The sequence below is a fragment of the Amphiprion ocellaris genome, chromosome 23 (genome assembly GCF_022539595.1).
Source record: "Amphiprion ocellaris isolate individual 3 ecotype Okinawa chromosome 23, ASM2253959v1, whole genome shotgun sequence".
Lineage (NCBI taxonomy): Eukaryota > Metazoa > Chordata > Actinopteri > Pomacentridae > Amphiprion > Amphiprion ocellaris.
Window position 1 is genome coordinate 6,747,746 of NC_072788.1, and position 25,421 is coordinate 6,773,166.

At 39.4% G+C, this 25,421-nt stretch overlaps 1 protein-coding gene across 3 annotated transcripts; it reads right to left on the reverse strand.

The window, feature by feature from the left end:
* Positions 1–24,259, reverse strand: tdrd7b (tudor domain containing 7 b). 3 transcript variants are annotated; one of them, XM_055007648.1, is made up of 20 exons: positions 23,822–24,259; positions 21,544–21,750; positions 20,565–20,709; positions 15,323–15,527; positions 12,092–12,174; positions 10,363–10,571; positions 9,122–9,484; positions 8,738–9,045; positions 8,462–8,654; positions 8,262–8,373; positions 7,945–8,147; positions 7,731–7,865; positions 5,773–5,856; positions 5,165–5,299; positions 4,500–4,610; positions 3,918–4,066; positions 3,530–3,813; positions 3,227–3,410; positions 2,866–3,026; positions 1–1,886 (listed from the first exon to the last, which is right to left on the reverse strand). In XM_055007648.1, exons 1-20 carry the CDS (start codon positions 24,062–24,064, stop codon positions 1,666–1,668), a joined length of 3,735 nt encoding a protein of 1,244 aa, XP_054863623.1. In that variant the 5' UTR covers positions 24,065–24,259; the 3' UTR covers positions 1–1,665. The 3 variants fall into 3 exon arrangements, with proteins under 3 accessions (XP_054863623.1, XP_054863624.1, XP_054863625.1); XM_055007649.1 differs by lacking the exon at positions 23,822–24,259 and adding an exon at positions 23,450–23,534; XM_055007650.1 differs by lacking the exons at positions 20,565–20,709; positions 21,544–21,750; positions 23,822–24,259 and adding an exon at positions 17,686–17,850.
* Positions 24,260–25,421: the final 1,162 nt, after the last annotated feature.

Below are 25,421 nucleotides of genomic sequence, written 5' to 3' on the forward strand. Positions count from 1 at the left end.
TGAAGATGTTTACCTCTCAAACAGACTTTATTCCAAAAAACGTATCTTTTACTATCCCCAGTTTCATTGTTAAACAAAATGGAAATGATACTGTGTCTCTCTGCATCTAGAGAATATAAGTTAAATATAAATAAAACGATGTCATTTGACATTTGTTAAGAACAATGCAGCTTTTAGCTTTGTCAGGTCTACTGTCTTTAGAATTGGAGAAGCGTTTGCACATCCAAAATCATGGTGCCGCTGAGTCAGGAGAAAATAAAAAAAAAGAGTCACATTTCAGAATCAAATCTCACATCAGGCCAACATTTGATGCTGGCACAGAAACCAACCATAAGAAGAACTTATGTCCTATTTGAAAGTCTACAAGCTTAACACTACTGGTAACTTAAACTGCTTATTATTATAACATCAAACCATATGTTCAACAGTTCAGGAAGATCTGCAACATGCAGCACAAGGAATCTGCTCAAATTTAAATTTTTTCTCGTTGTCAGGCAAGAAACGGAAAAATGAGAAGAAAATATTCAATCCCGTGAAAAGAGTCAAAGAGGAATCAGTGTTTGACACGAGTTGGATGAGCCATCGGCTTCACAGGACTCTGGATATGTTCCATTTTTGTTCTTCACTTGAAAAAAAGAATCACATGAACTTGTTCACAGCTGGTCACTGTGCAACTTTGATGCATGATTTGGGTATTTGAAAGAACACTTTGTACTGCTGAAACAAGTGATGCTGGGATAAACAGACTGAGAATAACTCATCAAATCCTATTAACTTTTGTGACTTGTTTCTTCTGTAAGTGGAGCAGGTTCAAACAAAACCTGCTTCTCATAAAGTGTAAACACTTCATTTGGGTACATTTCACATTCTGTCTTTGAGTTTTGATTAATTAACTGAAAAATTTGTCCCAAAACTTTGAAATCACCTCCTGGTCTCTTTCCTTATGCCTCACAGACTCATCCATTTCTCCTCCTCTTAGAGGGAATGTTTGCTCTGATTTTTGTAAACTTTGTGACAATGAGAAATACCATCCAAAAAGCAGACTTTGTAAACAAATGCATTTAAGTTTTCTGAGCATGTGAGAACTTGCTTGGTTGTATTTTTTCACTTTGCACTGCATTCACATTGGCAGGGTTGAGGGTATTCAGGCTTTTCCAGGATGGTACGCAGTAAAACTGGATGCAAACTTCAGGGTGCTGCTTTGGATTAAAGCCAGATGGTGTAAGATTGCATGTTGCATCATTTCCACAGCGTTGTGAGCTTGTTATGGAGCCATCGGATAGCTTTTTTGTATTCTAAGTGTGTTTTTGACAGCTATGGTCTAAACCACTGCATCATGAATGGGCATATATCCAGTAGTCACACTGCAGTAACTCCAATCACATCACAACATCCTTTGATGTACAGCCCACAACACAACACAAGTTGCTACAACGCCTTCACCTCTTGACTTTGTGCCAATCCTGGTCTCTACATGCTATCAAACCTCTCAGTTTCACCTCTTCTTTGTGACTTCCCTAATCTCTTTCTTTTAATCATCCCTGTGTTCTTCTTTCGGTCCCACTAAATGGTAGATGGATAAAGATGGATAAGCTTCTTCTATTTCGTCTATCCACAACAGGACAATCGCTGGGCTAGTAAGACTTCTCAGTGATCTCCTATTGCTTACAGCTCGTTGGTCAGCTCTTCTGCAAACTCAGCCATGATGTCGTGCACCCAGATGTCCCTTTCTTCCTGTGACGTGTCGACTAAGAAGACCGTCAGCCTCCTGTCCCACGGGTTGGTGGCTTCCTGTACAGCCTCCAGTTGGGCCACCAGGGGTTTCTTCTCCACGTGGTTCCTGAAAACGATGGAAGCCTCCTCTGACCACTGCCTCGGCTTCACTCCTGTGGGTGGAGACAGAGAGGAACGAGTCAGTTCTGAGCTTAAGCTCACTTTCACATTAGTCACAAATGTATAGCATTACAATAAAGAAGCATCTGGAATGCAGCAGCAGGTATCCCAACGTCTTCGGCTGCATGGAAAGAAAGCTTACAACATAATTTCATCATATCTAGGTATAGATTAAGTTCCACCTTAAAGATGATGTAAATGACATTCAGAGTCCAGAAATTTTCTGTAAATGACGTCCAACAAAACATAACCAACGCCAACACCAGTGTTGTAAACATACAATGAATGTAATGAGTTGTTAATCTGTTTAACAACTATGGCAGAAATAAGTGTCTTAATAGCTTTTGCTTTACACCTCCAAGTTTGTAACCGCAAAACACAGTAAGAAACAGATTTTCACCATATGGGACCTTTAATGTATTTTTATTTGATGTTAACACCATTATGAGCACGTGTATCATTTTTATGTATGAGATATAAATGAAAGCTTATGGTTCATATTTTATTTCTGAGCAATGTTGTACTATATTTCACTTAATTTGTCTCACGTTGACTTTGCTCCTGTCTGTCCTGCTCCACTTCATTTGTGTCTATTTCCATGCATAGAAACAGACAGAGTAGCTGTGGAAAGCTGCAAAACAGCAGCAGAGACATCTATACTGAGAAAAAATGAAATGAGGACACAAATGCAATACATTTACAAACAGTTCCAAAAGGGAGGAACCCACATGCACTAATATGCAGGACAGGTGGAGAGGCTCAGATTATATATACAGATATATCTTTGCATGACAGAGAGAGTTGTTTGCTGCTATATTAATGCTGTAAATTTGTTCAAAATCTGGCATATTGCACCTTTAAATGTCACTACTAATACTCTGTGTATATGAGTACCAGTAGAGAACAGCAGATAAAATGAGTCGAGTCTGGATGTGACGTTAGTCGCAGCCATCGCAGCTCCAGTTTACTCACCAGCCAGCTGAGCAGTGATTCCCTGGAACGGCAGCTGTCTGAACTCTTTGATCAGAGCTCTGAGCTGGGTGCAGCTGACCAGCTCGTGTCTACCATAGTCCAACTCATACACAGACACCAACCCATTGGTGAGAACTCCCTTCACTAACACACGATGCCAGCTGAACAGTAGGATGTAAAACACAAAAAGAAGTTAGGGACAATGTACATGCCTCAGAGGGAAGACTTAATGGAAACAGAGGAGCAAATTCTACTCATTTATTTTACACTGGGTCTAAAAACAGTATCCAGACAGTTCGAGGTCTAAACAAAATACTGTCATCAAATTTAGATGATGAAATGAACTCGTGTCTTAACTCACTTGTTATCCACTTTAGCAGCGTATATCTGATTCTTCTCTATGTTGAGTGGTTTCTCCTCAGTTTTATTGTAGTAGAGTATCATCTCTCCCATCAGCACCACCAGTTTATACATATCTCTCCATGGCTGAAGCACAAAGTGGCCTGGATGGCACGCCACTGATACGTAGACATCTATGTTGTTTCCTAGGAATGAAAATCCAACATTCAATCCCTAAATCCAACACCACTTCTTTTGCCAAAGTTCATACAGTAATAAGCAGTAGAACACTAATTTCTTTGCTTAAAAATATATATAATTTTACCTGTTGGGGGCAGCTCTAGCAGTGGTGGCAGCTGGAGAAGGGATGTGGGTGATGAGGGTGACGATGGTGATGATGGTGTTTCTGGCGGGCTGGAGGAGGTGGTGTTTCCTCCTCTTCCTCCTCCTCCTCCTCCTCCTCCTCCTCCTCCGCTGCTCCTGGATCCTGACAGGGCCTTCCTGAGATGAGGCTTGACTGGGACAGAAGCTGATGTCAGACTGCCATTGGTGGATTCACTGCTGCTGGAGGTCTTAGAGGATACGGTGGGTGCAGAAATCTTTGCGGGGCTGTGGAATTTAATTACATCATTACATTCCATTTTTAATTTTAGGTGAGAAATTAGCTAGCTAGCTAGAGGAAGAACACCGATCAATAAATAAGCAGCAGAAACCTGTGGCTTGTCAGGAAGACGTCTGGTTGTTGTTTGAACAGGTCAGACTGGGCCATCTGATGGTTGAGGCTGCGGGTCGAGTCGTGGAAGTTCTTGTCGGTGAACAAGTGGACATAGATGCAGTGCTTGGTTTCATCTACCTTGGCCACCTTAAGGGGATGTACAGGAAGAAGAAAAACAGAAGGAGGAAAGATGCAACAAAGGAAAGAGATCTATGAAAATAGTGGGAGAAAAACACGACTAGTAGTAACAGTGGTAAGCAATTTACAATGTGAAAACATCACTAATTAGTATTTTCTTGTCTGAAGTTCCTTTAATGTTTTGTTCATGTTAGAGTATTTTTCATAAATGCTTGTTTTCAGAGTCTACATCACTCTACGGTGATAGTCAGCCGTTTACATTCGTTAATTTGGGTAATTTAAAGAAATTAGTTTTCCACATTGCAGTGTGCTTCAAGGACCTATGGAGGTCTTTGCATCTCTGGACCAAATAACCATCATGATCATCTTCTTCCATTTGCAGAAGATCCAAACACCTGATTATGGTGACACGTGTGAAAAGGGCAAGACAGAAGACATTTACCTTCATGCTACAGTCAGTGGTGTTAAGTACTTTCTCTCGAAGCCACTGAACAGCGTCTGGATTCCAGGATCCAATACTCACAGCCAGGTCTGCTAGGCAGCACTTCACAGCCTAAACACAGGATGTTGGTTTGTCATTTTTTTATGTTATATGACACTAAATGATTTAAGAACAGTATGTGCCAGACAAGGAGTGATCAAACAGTTCAGATACTGTATTTTTTCCTGAATCATGTGTGAGAAACGGCAGGACCCACGTAAACAACTTTTGTGACCCCTGGTAGGTCTGCATTTGGGATTTTTCAGGGACATCAAACTGGAGCTGCGAGGAAAACTTCATTCTTCCGTGTCAGATGAGCATCCTTCATCTGTTTTTTAGCCACAATCAGCAGCTCTACTTACTTGATGTGACTTCTTCCTCTTCCTCAAAATCTTATTTAAGCTGAAGTTTGACACAGTTTAAAAGATTAAGTGCTCATTTCAGATGATATTGACATGTTTACACAAAAGGACCTCCTGGGAGTACTACAAATGTTGCAGAACTGCTGAGAGTGCTAAGAATTTTATATCGTTTTGATTTTTAAAGGTAGAATATTAGAGCTTTTTGATCACTCCTCGTATGACCTTTTCTTATTTCTTTTGATTTGTCTTGACGTAGATACTGACCTGTGGCGGTATCGCCATGAGGTCACGCAGGAACGGCGGTGGGATCTCTCTCAGCTCAATCACTTCTACAGAAGCCTGGACACCAACATCAATGAACAGGATGTCCAGCACTCTGCTGCCATGCAGGTTGGTAATCTAAAGATAGAAACACACACAGCATATTCTTGAAAACTTTAAAAATGTTAACAAAATCCTTCATGATAATAGAAGTGAACAAACAGCTTTACATAATATATTGATGTACGGACCATTAAATATAACTGCTGCTGATATCGTTCTGCTGCAACTGATTGATATTACATTTAAAGGAGTCATTGCCATTAATCACTATGGGCTTGGTAGTGTTGCAGATCAGCACAACATTGCCAGGTAGTGAGTGGTTTTGGATGTAGAGGACAGAAGGCAGCCAAGAGAAGTAGAAGTGGGTGAAGTGTGAGAATAAAGTGCATCACAGTCCAAAATGCTGTATTATTAAGCCATTCTTTATGATCTAAACTCGTAAAAGCAGCCACACCTGCCTCTCTTGTGCAAATGCAACTTCATATCTTCAGTCAAACCAACACCTATCACGTGTTTAATGATTCACAACCTCTACTGTTTTATCTTACCTCGACACGAGACCATTTGCCTTTGTAGCGAGCCAGACATCCTTTCCCACAAAATGGTCTGGATACCAGGAACTCTGATGTAACCTGGAACAAAATATGTTTCATTTGCATGTAAATTGAAAAACTGAGTAGTCATCACTGTCAAGTTTGACTGTGCTCCTTCAGGACTGGTTATGTTGCTGTGTATGGCTGCAATCGGTACTGTAAACGCTCACACAAACATTTCACTGGTCCACCCAGTCTGCTGCAGGTCTACACTGCAATGACATCAAACATATGGGCTTTAGATGTGCAGTTGTTGATGGTTAAAGGAATACAGATAATGTGTGTTAGAAGTATGAGCGGTTTAATCCTGGTGGAGTCCTCTTACCGTCTTCATCATACAACAGTTTATTCATAACCAAACCAAATATTAAACTACAAAAATTATTGAGGTTTTAATCTTTTTTCTCAGGTATGATAGTGTGGTGCACATACACTATTTGGGTTTATAAAATACAGTGCAACCTTGCAAAAGCTCTCTAGCCTTTGTAAAATACACTGGCACACTCAACACTGTGTTTGCCTACACACTGACGTAAAATGCTAACGAGCTGCAACTACAAGCTTTAAAGGACAGCACCTAGAAAAGCATCCGCTCCGCTGTGCTGCCAACAGATTAAGTGGCTTGGCAATGTCTTAACTCCAGATTATCAACCTAATCTCAATCTGTCCACAACACAGTTTGAGAGTAGCAACACAGCACAGGTACATTCACAAAAGGCTTTTAAGATGAGTCCTCATTGACTTCACTGATTCCTTGTTAACGTTTTGCTTAATTAAACATTCTGGGATGAACACACTCAGTAAAACACTTGTGCATGGCAGGGAACATATATGTTTCTCTCTTTTTTCTTGTTAGTAGCATACAACACATTTGTGTGGACCCTTTAGACTCAATTAGGAATAATAATCTTGTTTAATTAAGAGTATATATGCAGAATAGTTGCACTGTAAAGAAAAAAGGGCAACATGTAAAACCACACAAAGAGAAGTGTGATATATTACAAAAAAATCTGGTAAAACCAAAGAATTGGGTCAATAAATTCTTTAAATTATGGAATAAATCTGTAGTTTACAGCATAGGCAAAAAGTCCCAGGAAAAACTGACAATTCCATTGCAACTGGGCAAAGGTTTGTATGATATAAATGAACTAAACAGACCATATGGTGAGATTATTTTGTGAAATGCTGTTTCAAAAATGGTGCAGCAACAGACTAAGAGGACACACATAGGCCAAAAATAAAACCAGTAACACAAGCACATCTACAGTATGTTACGTACCATTACAATAAAAGAGACTTCTCACATAGCAGGCATGAAATGAGTCCTTCAGTGCAATATATTGGCTGTATCTTGCATATTTGTATTGGAATTAAAAATAACAAGATATTACTTCTTTTAGCTGCAGTCCTATGTAATTACACAGCCGTCATAATTGTTCCATAATAATATAATAAGATGAATTTGAATATAACACGATGAAAACTTCAAGCTGTTCATCGAACTTATTTTGAATTAAAATAAGAGCTTTTATATATTGTATGGTGGAAGTATGAATTAGACATATAGGTATTAAGTATCAGGTATAAAACACATCAAGTTTTGTTCATTCATTTCTGGTAAAGATAACTAAAAATTCTACTTTCCTTCCATCTTCTATCTATTCTACCTGTATGCTAAATGTTCACATATACACTATATCTACATGTAGAAAATACCAAGCAGTCTTGCAGGAACTATCCAGCCTTAAAAATACAGACTCTACACTTAGTTTGCATAAATACTGATGTAAAATGTTAGAGCCGCAGCCACGAGGTTTAAAGGGCCTAGAAAAGCATCCGCTGCACAGTGCTGCCAACAGATTAAGGGGCAGCACAAAAAGGCCCTGAGACATCACATGAATCACGGTGCTCACCTGTGAGTGGAAGTACGTCTCTATATTCTCCAGTATTTCATTCATCTTGGCTAGACCTCTGGAGGGAAGCTGGCAGTAGATGGTCCCATCTGAGCAGACGCTGCTGACGGTCACGTTCATGTAAGCACTGTTCACCTGAGGAGAGCCACAGAAAGAAGTTCACTGTGCTGTATACTCATCCAGACACATGCGCACACACTAACTCTTCCTGTACCTGTAGAGGACTCGCTAGTGTCTTGTCCTGCAGGCCTTTCCTGCACGCAGCATTAATGTTCACATCATCATCCTGTGATGTGTCATACAGGACAACTAGAGGAGTCTGCCTTCTCTCGAGGATCTCGGCCAATAAGATCCTGCCGCTTGCCATCGTTTCAAATTTCTTCAGCACTGCAGGCTCCTGACAGAACGGCTCCAGGCCTGGACACACACACATAAACTTAAATAACCAGGATGAAAGAGACAATATAGTGGTGTGTAGTTCCAAATGGATTGTCTGTACTGGATTACTCTGATGATTCAGTTAAGACTCACCTGCCAGTTTACACTTGGTGGCTTGGAAAGGTAGTTTGAAAAACTTCTCATGCAGCTCAAACACTTTGGTTTTGCTGATCACCTCTGAGAAGCCATGATCCACATAGTACACCTGCAGAGCCAAAAGCAAAGGTGGCAGCAGTAACTAACATATCCTCTCATTGCTTGTCTTTAGTTATTTTTTGTTTGTGACCTCTCACCTTGACCTTGTCAGTCATGACCTCGCAGACTTGTGCCCTCAGAATCTCCTCCTCCTCCTCAGCTCTGACTGCGACAAGTTGACCCGAGGCTGGAGACGCTAAAGGAGTTGGGCTGCTTTGGTCCAAGCCATAAAATTCCCTCATTTCATCCTCCATAGACTCCTGGGCCTGAGAATAACCCTCACCAATGTACCTGAGAGAGGAGATGAGGCAGACAGTCAGAGGTTTATGATCTGTCACGTCTTCAAAGTGCATTCTAACACAGTTTTCTCCTACCTGAGTATAACTCCATTGGTGTTGGTGGCCTCCACTACCAGCACAGAAGGATACTCCTCTTTGGGGATCTGCAGGGAAGGCACCGCATGATTACTCAGCCTCCTCCCCAGCTCCTTCCTCATCCTCATTTCCTCCTCGCTGGTCGAGGAGTTCCTCCTGTTGCAGTTCTCGTCCTCTCCTCCTCCACCTCCAGCACTGCAGCGTCTGTACAGGATGGCCCTCTTGGGGTTGTCAGGCATCGGGTAGTCGATGGTGCAGATGTCAGAGAGGAGGTCAAGGTTCTCCAGGACATGTCCGGGCAGTTTGGTCTTTCAAAAAAAAAGAAAAAGAAAATGATCAACTGTATCAGACATGTATATGATAGTGCATCACAGTGTTACTGACTTTGTAGGTGTCCTGGAAGAGCTTGGGCAGTGCATGAGCCCAGAGGCCATTGGAGTACTTCACCAGCAGCTCCTCCAGTTTCTGCTTCAGGTCAGGGCTGAGGCTCGCAGGAGACGAGGGAGGGCTGGGAGATGAGGAGGACGATGGTGGAGACTGAGGAGATCGAGAACCAGAGCCAGCTGCAGGAGTGCTGGGGGGTCTCTGCTGGGCGGGGGACTGAAGAGGTTTGTCTGTGGGGGTGTTTGAAGTCGGGGCAGTGGTGGGGTTTGGGTTATGGATGGGTGAAGGGGAGGATGTGGTGTTCTGTTCCTTAGCGGGATAAAGAAGCAGCTCTGATGGGTTGCTGCTGCAGGTTTTCTCTATCTAGAGGAAAAATGGAACATATTACATCACAGACTACGCATAACTAGAATGTTAATGAACAAATGTGTACAAAACATTTGTAATACTTTGCTGTTAAAGGAATAGTTTCACATTTTGCGAGATGTGCCAGTTTGATTAATTATTAGGATTTAATTTAGAGGATTAATATCACTGTCATGTCTGCCTGTACAATATGGACGGTTAGCTTAGCTCAACAGCCGGTCTAAAACTCATTAATTAACATGTTATTAGCACTTTATTTCTCTGTAACAAAGACTGAGAGCCTCAAATCTCTCTAGCAGCTCTGCAGCATTCTAAATATAACACAAGATTCTAACGAAACACAATATACAACTGAGGCTGATGGGAATATCTCTAGTTTTGCTGGTATTTGTTGATGAAGTACTGGACAAATTGAAATTTTAACCTAATGACGGTGCTAAAGGAAAAGTCTGTCAGTAGGGTATCTCTTCTAGGAATCATTAATATCTATACAAAAATTTCTGCTGGTCAATTTTAGTACATGTGGAGATACTTCACCTTCAAGTATTCAAAAATGGCAAATTTTTCTTTAACCACAGTTAATTCCTAACATTCACCTATAGCAAGTGTAATAAAATTAAGTATTTATTGAAATAATAGTTAAATAATACTGAGTAAAATGTAGTTTTTCTTGTAAATACAAAATTAATTCCATGTTAATGACCTTTGCAGTTATCTGTCAACCTGTACACACTTGTGCCACTCTGTAGATTTATATTCATGTTGCCTTTAAATGTCTCATCATATAAATTCTGTTTGGTATTATTACTGAAGCAGAACGCATTTTTCAAAATAAGAGCATGACAAATAAATGCTGTATCATAATGAGTACCTACAGTGCATATGTGTGTCCAGTTCTCCAGGTCTTTGATGGCCTCCGTGGGCAGCTCCTGTTTGTACAGCTCTCTGTAGATCTGAGGAAGCTTCGACACCCAGAATCCATTACTGTACTTCCCCAGGATCTCCTTGATGCGACCCTGGACCTGCTGAGGGTTGTACGGTTTCCCTTTCCCTGAACCAAAGCTCTCATTTAGATTCATGGGTGCTGGAAGATTGGAGAAAAAAAACATAGAGAAGAAGGAAGAGATTACATACATATGAATAACATAACAGACTCTCCAACATCAAGCCTTTTACTCCTGGAAGTGCTGGATTCCATGGCTTTCTCAAAACTGAGACGTGGGCGATTTGAATCTAAAGTAAGAAACAGAAGGCAAATTATGACAGCAATCCTTCCTGATCTCTACTATTTTTCATGTGTATCTCAGACTAAACTCCATCAGACTAAAATTATATTCTTTCAGAGGCGAGGTACTCCTACGCCTGCTGTTACATGGATATTTTATTGGCTCTATTGTGACTCCTTGAGGAGTTGTCACTGGAGGAAGTTTTGAAAGTCAGCCACTTCTGATAAGGTTAACTATTGTTGCAAGTCTTCTCCATTAATAGATAATAACTCTAACTGTAAATGTGAAGAGTCCCAGAGCCTTAGAAATAACCTTTTAATTGTAATTTTTCATTCTGGCAGAGCGTACTACTGGTGAGAGCTTTTAGCTAACTCTGTGCTTCTAAAAATGGTCTGTTTAAGTGAAAACCAGTTATCAGTGTATTTTGGTAGATTTTTTTGGGATTATGTAACTAAGGGGGCTCAGCTGGTATTAGATAACCTTCTTGCAAAACTTGTATTTGGTGTTTATGCAGGTGGCTTTTATTTCATGTCAGATTTTTTTGAACATCTAGCACAGTTTAGTACAAGATAAACACAAAAATAGAAGAAATCGGGAGGTGGTTGGACACTTTTTCACAGCACTGTATACACACAACCAAAGCTAGGCACATTTTCTAAGTAACCTTATTTAGCTTAATTTCAAAAAGTGGTCAGAATGTCAAAAATTCCACAAAGGCAGCCACTTTTCTAATGTAATCTACACTAAAGTGAGAATCTGGAGAATGAAGATAATCAGTTTGAGCCTTGTCCCTTAACACAGGCCTCACAATAATTCAATTTCCTCCTCACTCAGGGACATCTCTTTACGATAGGAAGCTTCAGCTCTTAAACCAGCTCATATGAAAGCTTCAACAGTCTCCTGTCTTCAGGGGCCTGAAATAAACACGACTGAAACGGCTGGAGCCTTCAACATTTGTGCTATTCGGTTCATTACAGGCCAGTATTTTTCCTCAGGCTATGCAGACCAAAGGCCTTTTTCAAAAACAGGCAGCATGACAACAAACACATTCTCAGTTTAGCTCAGAAAAATGTTTGCAGCACAGTGCAGAGTGAAACAGGACGAAGCTGATACAGACAGCACAGGCAGCTGACGAAGCTTCAAACCCCTCAGGCCTACAGACAGAACCAGGTGAGATGGGTTTACTGTTAATTCCTTTACATGTCACAAAACCATGAAGGTCCATAAGACAGAGAGGGACAGTTTTTGATACTTAAATATTAGTTTCTTAAGAAGGTGGGTAGTAATTTGTTTCTTACCAATGTTTCTGCTGGTTTAGAGGACAAACAGCTTCATAAATCTATTTTTAGCACAATGAAAAGCAGTCTGTCCTACTTACGGCCAGTCTGTTGGGAGTTTCTGGAAAGGTGAGCGTGTACCTCCTTCTGAAACCGTGACGGGAGGGTCATCCTCTTGTCTGGCCTGAACACAAGAGAACAAAACCAGCAGGAGAATTACTTTCTGCAGGCTTCAAAAGTAAAAGAAACTGGGAATTTAGTTTATCTTACATGTGTAAAACCTCAACCTCCTGTGTCATCCTTACATTCTTGAGTAAAGTTAAGAACAAAATAACTCAATTTAGTCTTTAGCCTTAAGTCTCGGCTAAATGTGGCTCTGTGAGATCTTCAAAAATGACTCTGGAAACATCTTTGAGTCTTTTGTGGCTTTTCTTCGGCATCACAACCCATTAATATTGAGATATAGCACACTACATTGTTCTGTATGTATCCAAATAGGGATTTACATACTGCCAAGATATCTACTTTGCCTAAAATATGCATCACTTTCTGTATACTTTTGCTAAACAGATTTTAATTTCAGTCATGCCTTCTTTCCATCCTCCTCTTTCCCCCTCTCCTCATCACGCCTGCTGTTCAGATCAGTCACCTAAATGATGTAACTGCTTTGCTTTGCATTTGTCCCACTCTGGATTCAGCCTGTCTATCCCTGCTTCATCTCTCTCATCACTCACAACTCCTGGCTCACCCATGTACACAGCAAATAATGGATGCGAAAGATCAATAAACAGAGGCTATTTACCTAAATGGCTGAGAGAAGCTGTAATTAACTTTACCGTCTATTCACAGATCACAGAACATAATATGAACAATATAAGCCTATTGACCTAAATTAGATTTTCTCTGTAGCTAGTGGAGGTGGTAACAACACACTGTGGCAGGATATTTCACCACAACTTAGTGCAACTGAGAGCGCATAAAGTATTACAATGCAGATGAAGCATATTCTATAATACAACTAGGCACAAACAATGCCTCGTAGTTCATTTTTATTTGCATTAAATCTATATATTTTATGGTATTATTACTAGGACAACAAGAACAATTTCCCTTTAGTCTCTAGACAACATATAGAGAGAAAGAAAAGGGCCTCATAATAACTTGAACATCTACAGACATCTAAAACTTTGTGATGTGAGATGTTGGGATGTCAAGCTCAAGCTTTTGGTTGTGGTTAAACTATTCTGGGAACCTTCTAGACTAAAGGCTGCACTTGTTGTGAATTTGCCTCCACAATTTATCCTTTATTGAGAAAGAAGGCCCTGACTTCACTGTGAACAACTTTATTAGATTACAGCTTCAAGTCACCCAGAAATTACCCAGCCTCAACACACAACTTCACCGGCATACTATAAAGAGATTTCAGGATCATTTCAGCCTGGTGTATTTCCCATTATTGTGGCTAATGTAGCTTGATAAGTGTCATGATAACTTCGCACTCTCTACATCTGATATTGAGATTCAGGGAAATGAGAACTGAACCAAAAAAAAAAGCTTTCAAAGCCAAAATTCTCACATGAAATCTTTTGCTTTCAGTCAGACCGAAGTTAAAAACAGAAATTAGCTTCCTGGAGTGGACATTTTGCTAATTGCAATAGGGATCTCTATTTGAGGAAACTTGCTAGCTGACTTAATCACCACTAGCATATTTATCTGCACACATGTGAGGCAGAAAGACAACAGAATGCCCTGAAAGGCAGTTTGCCTTGGGGATATTCCTGTTCTCACTGCTCTGCTACTGACCGATCCGGAAAACTGTTACTGCAAAGAGCTACTAATGAATCTGCAGCTTTGATAAACATTGTCATACTGTGAAAAGGCACTGAACATCAGCAAAATCAAAAAGACAAAGGCCAGATAGTATCGGTCAGATGGTACAGGATAGAGAGAAGGCTGTTCAGGTGGCTACTTTCTGCATTTACTGTCAGTCTGACTTGAAAAACAACGCTTAAAACACTGAAAAATGCCATTTTCCACAAATCTCTGCAACGGAGGCACAATAGCTGCATTATTTGGGAAATACGAGGTGAAATAAACTGGAATTCTTACTGAATTCCTGAAAATGAGCTGGCATTTGCTTCAATTCCCCAAAAACCTCTCCTATATAAGGCATGGAAAAACCTTCTGTAATCACTCCCTGTGTGTTGCTGTTTTAACAAAAGTTAGATCATATTAAACTGTAATTCAATGCAGGGCTCATTTTGTTTGCCGAATTTGCCGCTTGAACTGCCACAGTGCACTTGTAGCTATGTGCACAGACACACACACACACACACACACACATACACACAAATGATGATGACGCCGGCCTGCCCAGTAGAAGATCTAGAGGGATACAGAGAGATGTGCTGATTCACTCTGTGTCGGTTTAGAAGCGTTAATCTGCCAGAGAATAGAAGAGGGATTAAAGAGGGCTCACGTCCCCCTACTCCGGGCTCGTGTCCCCTGTCAACACACCGGCCTTCCCACCCCGTTGCCCCATTGTGCTGTGGAGAGGCAGCAGCACACTGGACACATGCAGTGACATGGACAGAGGACTGATGTCAGTTGTTTTCACAGTGGACGGACGGATGGAGGTGGATGAATCAGTCAAAGAGCCAAATTAATCTAGACTCAGAAACAGACGATATCTTGAACAACAATAAATCAGATGTTTAAGTCAGGTAGGGTTACAGTGAATGACTGATAGCAAGCAAAAAAAAAAAAAGGAAAGAGGAAGGGAGGACAGATACAGAGAAACAGAAACAGAATGATGTGGAGAGAACATCATCAAGCCAGCACTGAATAAGCAGCAGCAGGGAGGCAGTTTTCCACTCAGAAACCAACCAGGCCTCCATTCAAAAGCAGCCTATTTTATTTCAGCTCAGACCACATAGGTGGGGGGGAGAAAGAAAGAAAGAAAGAACGAGTCACAGTTAATCTAAAGGAAATTTTCTGGAATCACATCTGGCTTTTCGGAGCACAGTTGCATTCCTCTACATGGATTCCAAAGCAGCGTGGAATCCTAGTTGGTGACTTCCACATATAATTGGACTATAAAACCCCACAAATATGTAGAGCTGGAATTTAAATGGCATAGGAGCTGAAAACTGTGTGTTTTTTTGCAATTGCAAAATCCGGATTTTGTTGTTTTCTGTGTCAACATTGAAGATTTTTATCATTTTACAGAGACATTTTACCCATACCAGCCACCATAAAACCAATCACATTCATGACTAAGTTTTCTCTCTGTATTTACTGCCGTCTGCCTTCAAACCGTCTCCCTCACTCACTTGTCTGCAGGTGGGTTCCCTTTTCTGTTGGCTGTGTTCTGATTGGACATCTTATTCGGATGCCCCCCAGTCTTGCCCTCCGACTGGCCATCCCTTATGTCTCTGGCCTGTCTGAAGTCTCCATGTCCAGCCCCGCGGCCTGCACCTCCTCTACCCCCACCTCGCCCGCGGTGGTTCGGCTGCCTCAGAGAGGTCTGAGGTTTGGCTGTGGAGAGAGACAGAGAGCAAAGAAGAAAAATGGAACTATGGACTTGAAATGATCACAAACACACAAGCATGAGCACACACAGACACACAGCCTGACTCAGCTGAACCTGATGCTGAGGCAGGACAGTCTGTCTGTCTGTCTGTCTGTCTGGAGGGCACAGTGTCTTAGATAGTTCAGCATCAGTGGATAACATCACAGCTCCGATCGGTGAAACACAAAACTGGAAATTAAAAACATCATTTTCAAAAGTTGAGAAACTGATCCTGCACATGCAGTCTGGGATTTGTCAGTATAAACTCCCAACTGGGTTGTACAATAAATGGGAATGGAAAGTCAAAGAAATACACCTATTTACTAACGATTTAGATGGGAGGATAGACACTACTTATATATGACAAACATCAAGCTATAGCAAGGAGCTCGTTAGCTTAGCATTAGCATAAAGACTGAAGGCAGGGAAAAGACAGGCAGCCTACCAACAACTCACTGATCCACAATAAAGCTATCTATCTATCTATCTATCTATCTATCTATCTATCTATCTATCTATCTATCTATCTATCTATCTATCTATCTATCTATCTATCTATCTATCTATCTATCTATCTATCTATCTATCTATCTATCTGCCTGCTGGAGTACCCAGAGAAAAAAACAAAACACAAAAAAACACCTCATAATTTTTTTTCTATTTTTGTTCCACATAAAGTCATGTGTAATTTTTTGTCTTTTAAATGTTTACTGAAAAATATTTACGTGTGTATATTTACAGTAAAAACTTGAATTGAACCCTTTTATAAATTAAATTTAAAAAGAAATATTTGTAAAATTATGCTTCATTTGCAGGTGTACTTTATAGGATTTTTATGTCAAAAAATGTTAACTTTCTTTTAAAAAATGTAAATTCTAATATTATTCACAATTAGCGAAGTATTTTTAAAAAGTCATTTTGTTGATATTTTTGTGTATTTCAAAAATATGAAAAAAAACTGTGAAAAAGAAAAAAAACCTTTAAATATCTAAAAATGTATTTTTGCTGTTCATTTGTTCGAACCGGAAATCAATTTTTAGGAAGAATAATGACATGGAATTCTCCAACCCTGCAAGTTTACAGGATTTGCTCCTTAGGTTAGTTATAATTGAAACCCTGGAAGTCTAAATCCATGTTTTTGAAACTGTCATCAGTTGCTGACATGTTTGACATGTCCTCAAACATATAAAAAACACTGTATGGAGATGTTAGAAAGGTTAAAAAGTTTTTTACACACACACACACACACATATATATGTCTATATATATATATATATATATATATATATATATATATATGTATGTGTGTGTGTGTGTGTGTGTGTGTGTGTGTGTATTTTTGAGCTTCAGAGACATCAATTTAGTAAATAGGTGTATTTTCAAAAATGTTGAACATTTACTACTACTTCTAATACATTTAAAACACAAAAGCAACCTTCTAAATGGGCGTAACTGTATTTTGTGTCACAGTGATTGTGAATAATAACTAACAAATAACATACTATTATCTGTATATCCATTATAAAGTCCAAAAGTCAGAGTGCAATTATCCAAACACAGCACAAATTAGCCCCTCATCACTTTAATATTACATCATTCCATCACAGCCTGACATCACATTTCTGCTACATGACATCACCAGTAGACCTTGCTGTTCACAACCCTGAGTCACTTCCACTCCCACATTTCTCTGTCTTTTTCAGTTCTTCCTCCCACAGTCTCTTCTTCTTGTCTTCACTGTTTCCTGAATCTCTTTTTTTCTCAGTGAGATCTAGAACTTTCTCCTGCTTTCTCATCCACTCTGTTCTCGCTGAATCTCCTCAAATCTTCCGACAACACGCAGCTTAATCAGCACGTCTTCAAAAGTCATCAATCTGCAATTTCAGCGCCTAAATCTTATTCTGTGGTTACCCTCTGAGCTACTGGCAGTCAGTCAATTCATGAATCAACCAATTAATCAATGAATGAATCTTGCACACAGACACACATAGCAGAAACTTAGCAGGCGCAGGCATGAATCCACATGCAAATACAGCCATTACAATCACACACACACACACACCCACACACACACACACACACACACACACACACTCAGTAAGAGCAGACGCTGCATCACCTCACCGGCATGGACACACAGTCCCTGGTCTGTCTCTGCCTGAATATCAATAACCCAGGCAGAATGAAAGAGAGTGTGGAGGAGAGAGAGATGGTTGATTTGTGAATCAGCTTCTCTTCGCTTGCAGCTCAGTCTCAGCTGCTATAGGCTGCGTTAGCCTCTAATTCCAGCACCCAACTCTGCCTCTCTCTCTCTCTCTCTCTCCTTCCGACTCCCTCCTTCCCTGTCATCCGTCCTCCCCCACCCTCCCTTTGTACCGTTTCACCATCCCTGTCTTTCCTCTCCTCCGACCGTCTCCCTGCCACTCCTCCTCCCTTCCCCTTTCTCTCCATCCTCCCTGCACTCCCACCTCCTCCTCTGACTCTCAACATATTCTGCAGCATCACAGTCTGGCAGAGGTGTCAGCGCTGCAACTGAAGCAAAGAAACTCATCTGCGTTTCCGTGTGTCTTCCTGTTAGTGTGACTGCATATGTGCATGTGTGGTAGTTTTATGAAAGGGTTATTCCATGAATAAAGGTTCAGAAATGTATGCGGTGTGTGTGAGCTGACATGCTTGTACAGCTGATGCCTTGTGTACCAGTCTGTGTGAATGTGTGATATTCTTAGTGCCTATAGGACTGCAGGTCTCCACAGAGCGACGGTTAAAAGAGGCCAGTCATTCATCCACAGTCTGTCAGGCTGCACCACACAAAGCATTTGCTAATGTTGCATTGTCACAGTACTGCTGCAGCTGCTGGACACCAGCTCTATTTTTCTCTTGCTGCAGCGCTACTTCACTGAACAGTGAGACGAGTCTGGAAAATTAGTACTGGAAAAAAAGTACTTATTTGAACGATTCTGGTATTTCGTAGTATTAAAATGTGTTCATTTTTTTTTTTTAAATGAGAGAGGAAACATACAGAACTACTCAATGCCATTTATAAATCTGTACTTCTGGTTAAACTGTACTCTTGCCCACGGATTTCAAAGTGTGCACATGGATTTGGAAATGACTTTCTTTTGACAAAATAAGAGCGACCATATTTGCCAAGTAAGGCCGTTCCATGACCATTCTTTGTCCTTTAAAGAAACAAGTTGTGGGCATTGATGGTAAAACCGTGACACAGATTACATATCTAAGAGCATGCATTTAGATGCAGCTCTTTGTTTTTACCTGACTAGAGCTGCAGCCTCCAGGCCAACAGGTTGATTTGTTGGTTGATATAGTCTAATCTGATCAAATTCTTATTGGTTGGACAACACCATGTTACTGTCATAAGGAGAAAATTGCCACACCAAAGCCTTCTAGGACTAATCCATTATATTCAGCAGCCGGAGGAACACAATAATTTTGAGAAGTCGCATGATTTCACAATTTTAAACTTGCTCGACGTTATTTAAAGTTTACTGAACATTTTCTCTGAGACATCTACAAACTAAGTGACATCATCTCAGAGAACTCACTGATTGGGAAGCAATTTGTTCAGACGGATAGAGAAACAGATGATGGTAAACTTTTCAAACAGCCGCTTGCATGTCACAGCTCAACAACTACCTATTTTTTGTGCTGGAATCATTCATTTTGTCTAAAAAGCCCAGAACATTCTTGAATTTCCCTCGGGATTAATAAAGTATCTATCTATCTATCTATCTATCTATCTATCTATCTATCTATCTATCTATCTATCTATCTATCTATCTATCTATCTATCTATCTATCTATCTATCTATCTATGTATTTATCTATCTATCTATCTATCTATCGATCTATCTATCGATCTATCTATCTATCACAACGGCAAGAAAACCAAACTGCTCTGCCATCATCAACATACAGATGGGGGGATGTTATACAGTAGATATATGGAGTTGGTGTCCCACTAGTCAAATCCAGGTCTTTGCCATTTCTAAAAACAACTGGCATCATATCTTGGTATCTTTCAGGCATTTTAGGAACCTGTAGATACTTTCCATTATGCAAATGATGATTTTTAGACTATTTTACCTTGACGTGTTTTGAATTCACTTGGATTCCGTGTTGACCTTCATCCAAACAGGCTCACATTTATGCTGCTTTCTTTTTACTATGTTGTCAAACAAGTTTTAAACAGTGCAGACAAGAAGCCAGTTGTTCACATTAAATGACATTCAAGTTCTCTATAAACATGTTTTATTCTGTTTCAGAATACCAGACTATTCATTAGTCTATCTTAAATCCGATCTTAAATAAAAATATGTTTTACTGATTAAATCTGCAGCCTTCTGTGGAACTTTAAGAATTAAAGGCTTTCAAAAATTCAACTGGAGGCCTGTTTTTACACAGAGAAGCCCCAGTGTGAAATCCTCTCCACTTGTATGAAATGAGTTCAACTGTATTAATGACTGTCTAAACTCTCTTTTGACTATTTTGTAGCCATTTACAGCTTCCAGACAACACTAAAATGATGTGTGTGTTGTTGCAGATTGTGCTTGTTCATAAATGTAACTTAAATTAGGAGCTGACTACATTTTTAGAAGAAAAATCAAACATGCAGATCATTTATTTTTTCATACTGCTATAGTTATCTGTGTTCTACTCCCAGCATAGCAGGAACTGATGCAACATTTCATCCAATAACTCAGATTTAAAGTAGAGCTGCAACAAAAGTCAGTTGCCAAATATTTTAATAATAACTGATTGAAGCTGTTTTTTAAAGCTGACAATTCTCTGATTGTAGCTTCTCAGATTTTAATAGTTTCTGTTTTCTTTACTCCTCTATGAGAGTAGGCTGATCTTTTGGTTCGGGATAAAGCGAGACATTTCAGGACATGATCTTTGGAAACACAAATTGACATTTTTTCACCACTTGCTGACATTTTTATATTGAATACAATTAATTGCAGTTGTAATTAATTTAATCTTACCATTGAGGACGAGCGGAGCAGCCGGTTTGACCCTCATCTGGGTGTTGACCAGGTGGGGTCGGCCTGTCTTCTTGGAGCTACGCTGTCGGGCCACCACCTTGGCTATGTGGGCCGTCTCATTGGCCCCTGAGGCAAAATAGACCATCTGGATGGAGACAGTGCAACAGGCAGATATTAATGGCAATGAGATGGAATTATCTGAAATAACGTTTGGGACTTTTTGTGTTTTGTCTATTGAGGATGAAGAGGGTTCAGCTATGTATGTTGTCATTATGCAGAGATGTGATAGGACACCAATATAACTAGTTAACTACAGCTAAGGTCAGTTGATTAACATCATCTGTGTGTTGGAGATAGCTTTGAAAATGTATTAGTTACTGTCAAAGTTTTCATTTTGACAGATGTGCATAGTTTTCAAATTATACATTGTTGTTTAAAAATGCTTAATTATTAGACACAGAATGCAGATCCGGCAGTGAAAATATTAGAAGCATCGCAAGTTGTAAATCCTCACAGGGTCCTAGAATCAGACTAATTCCTGGGTAGGTTTGTCTGTGGGTCAGACGAGGAAGAATCTGGGGTGCCAACGAAATCACAATGTGAGGGATAACCTCCTTAAACAGTATTCATTTTTGACAGTTTGGTCAATATTTGTGCAATACTTCTGTCACTGAAATAGAAAATGCTCTTTTAAGATGCATTTCACATTGAATTTTTTGAACAAAGTTACTTTTTTAATGTTGAATGCAACAACTGATTACAGTACTTTAATCAGTAACGTTATTTTTTTCTGAAATACTAGAACTGACTAGAAACAGGCATTCTGTGGCAAAAATGAAACAGAAAACAACCAGTTTCAGACAGATTCTGACATTTAAGAAGGAGAAATAAATAAGAAAAACCATGATGGTAAACATTAAAATGCGCTGTCTGTGTATTCATCCATCTTTCAGCCACCCTGCCCCAGCCAACCACACACCTCTCCAGTGCGGTTGCGCTCCATGCGGACCACAGAGGGCATGCTGGCCAGCAGAGCGTCCAGCTGGTTGTGTCCCATGTGTTTATGTGGTATCTGCTCCCCGGTCAGCTCCTTATACTCCGTCTGCAGACGTGACAGCGACACTCCACTTTTGTTGGCCTGCAGGACGGCCCGCAGCATCTTCTTCACCAGCTCCACGTCAGCCATCTGAGGAAAAAGTCAAAAAGAGAGAGAGATAAAGTAGATCAATGAACAAAGAAGCAAATAAAACTGCATTTATGGCAACATTTTGGCAATTTGTAATTCCAAAACCTGTTAACCCTTGTGTTGTCCTGCGGGTCAAAATTGACCCGTTTTAAAGTTTGAAAATGTGGGGAAAAAAATATATTTTCACAGTGAAACTTCTGATGTGCACATTTTCAACATTTTTGGGAAATCTTTGAACATTTTTTGGTGGAAAAAAAGAAATGTTAAAATGTTTCTTAAGAACATTCACAAAAAAATCAACCAAAATCCAGCAAAGTTTGCTGGATTTTGGTAGATTTTTTTGGTGAATTTTCTTAAAGAAAATATTAGAAATTTTACTGATGTATTCACTTTATATATTTTTAGGATTTTTTTGGAAGATTTTTACTCATTTTTTGAAAATATTTACAAGAATTTCCTTGCCAAATTTGGGGGATTTTTGAAAAAATAAACCTTTTAGGGGAAATTTTTAAGGAATTATGGGTGTTTTCTTCCTGAAGGTTTTGCAAATTTTCAGAAATTTGGGGAATTTTTTGCTGATTTTTTGGATTTTTTTCAGACAAGAGAACAATATTTTTTTGGGTGCCCATAAGTGAAGACAACAGGAGGGTTAAGGTAGGCTAATAATGACACAAACCCTTGCAAATCTGTGATCGTTTGTACTTAGTTCACCCCGTGGGCCACTGGCAGACTGGTTGGGCAAGTTTTTTAGTAACAGAAACACACCGTGTATATCAGTTAGGCTAAATCCCTGTTACTGACAACACCTGTGACTATGAATACTGGTTCAGAACCATGAATGAGACATAATTAAGATGACAGTCAACTTCACTATTTGCTTTTTAGATATAACCACTATCTCTGAACAAAACAAACACAAGTCTACCACTCAGCTTTAATCGATAGAGAAGAAAGGTCATTTTCAGTTGTCATTCGACTGATGTGGCTAATAAGAGTGCTCTCTTGTTGATCTCAAGCCTTATAAATGACTACAGTAATACCACTGAATCATGCTGTAGAAGCTGTCTGTACTTTCAGTTTCCCTTTTACTTACTCCACCCCGCAGAGGAATTTTAGAAAATGAAGCACTACCAAGCACAAACATGATTCATTATTATGTCCACATAAAGTGCAGTATCTCCAGAATTCAACAAATGCTCGATGTCATATGAAAATCTCGATTCTGTCAGACGTGGAGACACACCCTCAACAACCAGCTTCAAGAAAATAAGTTGGCCAGAGCAACAGTGCAGCTTAAACAACAAGTGCATGTGATATTATTAGTATTTTGAGAAATACAGCTATGTTTTTAACGCATTTCATCTTCTGGAGTGTTCTCTATAAAGACTCCACAAATACATCCACATGCAGACTTTTCTGTTTTGATGTGATGAAGATGAGGATGAAACTGGAGATAAATGATGGCAGCTCGTCATGTTTCTGTCCTGATTGTTTCAGACTGGGATGTCTCCAGACCACTTGTTGATCGTTCACTTTCTGCAGAGCGAAACTACGACTGACGTAACGTGTCACACTTCGACTCCACACCCTCCATCGGCACTAAACTATTCCCTTTAAATTCCTCGGCTTTTGTTTAGACTTTTGAGCAAAATTCTCCTGAATTGGTATTGACAAATTAATTAGCACCGAAAGAACGTACCGGACCCGGTGGAGTAACGATACAGCACGGAATATCGAATTAAATCCGCCTGCCAACAGCGGGACAGCTGCTCGTCATGTTAGCAACAAAACGCTACTACAATACCGGAAGCATGTAAACTTTGCCTTCACAATAAAACTACAGCGCCTCAACCAGTATCGCTTTTCTATTTATTCCAGCCACACTGTTTAATTTTGAAACACAACACCGGAAGTACAGTTGTGTGTTTTAGCTAGTTTGGAAACTTTTGAGCCATCCTACTCGAGTGTATCAAAACAGGCAGAATGAACACCCGGTAAAAGTTTGATAGAAGTTAGTGTTTTAAAACTACATTTATGTCCCACTAGAAACACAAAAAAAAAATCCTTCTACCTTTCGCTCAAGGGACGACGTGGTGAAGTCGGACCTGGTCCAGTCGCTGTCAGTGCTGTCACCGCCACGGGGCTGAGCTGCGGCCGGAGCTCTGTCCCGGGTGTCTGTCTGTCTGCCAGCCGGTCCAGGACCAGCCTCTCCTCCGCCTCCTGATTGGTCGGCTAGCTGGGCCTCTGGCTGGTTCCACGTCAGTATGCATCCAGAGGATACATGCACTGACCATCCATCCCCAACATGCAGCATTGCTATTTCTAAATCTAGATATTTCTAAATCTGATGAGTCTTTAAGTTAAATTCACTCCTCTAACATCCACCCACTATCTCCCAACTATTTCTTTACTTTACCGAATAATTATTTAGTTAATTGGATATTAAATAACACTGAAATATGTCCATCACAGTTTCTATGAAAATACGTTGTTAACCCTCCTGTTGTCCTCATTTAGGGGCACCATAAAAATATTGTTTCCTAGTCTGAAAAAAATCCAAAAATTCAGCAAAAAAAAAATAAAAATCCACAAATTTCAGAAAATTTGCTAAACCTTCGGGAAGAAAATTCCAGTAATTCCTTAAAGTTTCCCTTAAAAGTTTAATTTTTAAAAAATCCCCCAAATTTGGCAAGAAAATTCTTGTAAATATTTTCAAAAAATGAGTAAAAATCTTCCAAACAAATCCTAAAAATATCTAAAATGATTACATATATATCAGTGAAACTTCAAATATTTTCTTTAAGAACATTCACAAAAAAATCAACCAAAATCCAGCGAATTTTGCTGGATTTTGGTTGATTTTTTGATGAATGTTCTTAAGAAACATTTTTAACATTTCTTTTTTTCCACCAAAAAATGTTCAGAGATTTCCCAAAAGTGTTGAAAATGTGGACATCAGAAGTTTCACTGTGAAAATACAGACTTTTTTTCCCCCACATTTTCAAACTTTAAATCGGGTCAATTTTGACCAGCAGGACGACACGAGGGTTAAATTGCTCTTTTTGCCGAATAGTAAAGCTATTTCCAACAACATAAAGCAAGAGAAGAAGCAGGAAAGTGTTTTTTTTTTTTTAATTCAAACAAGCTCAGTGGACTAATTAATTAACCTCCTAATTAATGCACAATGTTAAGCTGATTAACAAATATTGACACTATCTGCAGCTAAACATTTAATATTACAACAGGCCTGTTAGCATGTATAGAAAATATTTAAATATGTCCATCATAATTTCTAAAGAGATGAAGCCATAAAATTGCTCATTTTGTCCAACAGTTAAAAAAATATTTAATATTCACAATAATATGAAACTAAGAAAACATCAAATTCTCAAACTGGAAAAGTAGAAACCATTTAAACTAAAAACTGTAACACTAATATGTTAATCTTAAGGTAACACACTAATATTCACATGAAGCATTCCCTACAGTTTAGTATTTAATAATAAAACTTTTACTCTGTATACGATTTCACAGTAATGAAATATGTCCATTACATTTTCTAAATAAATGATGTTTTAAAATGGCTTGTGTTGTCCAACAATAATAATAAAAAAAAAAAATCAATTAATATGTACAACAATATAAAACCAAGAAAAATTTAAACTTAGGAC

Bases quoted from the DNA above. Each gene is read 5' to 3' on its own strand.
- tdrd7b (XM_055007648.1), bottom strand. From the start codon at position 24,064: ATGCTGCATGTTGGGGATGGATGGTCAGTGCATGTATCCTCTGGATGC. The intron at 8,148-8,261 runs GTGAGTCTTAAC...GTGTGTGTCCAG, and splicing joins CACCAAGTGTAAACTGGCAG to GCCTGGAGCCGTTCTGTCAG. The intron at 5,300-5,772 runs GTAAGATAAAAC...TTCTATCTTTAG, and splicing joins GCAAATGGTCTCGTGTCGAG to ATTACCAACCTGCATGGCAG.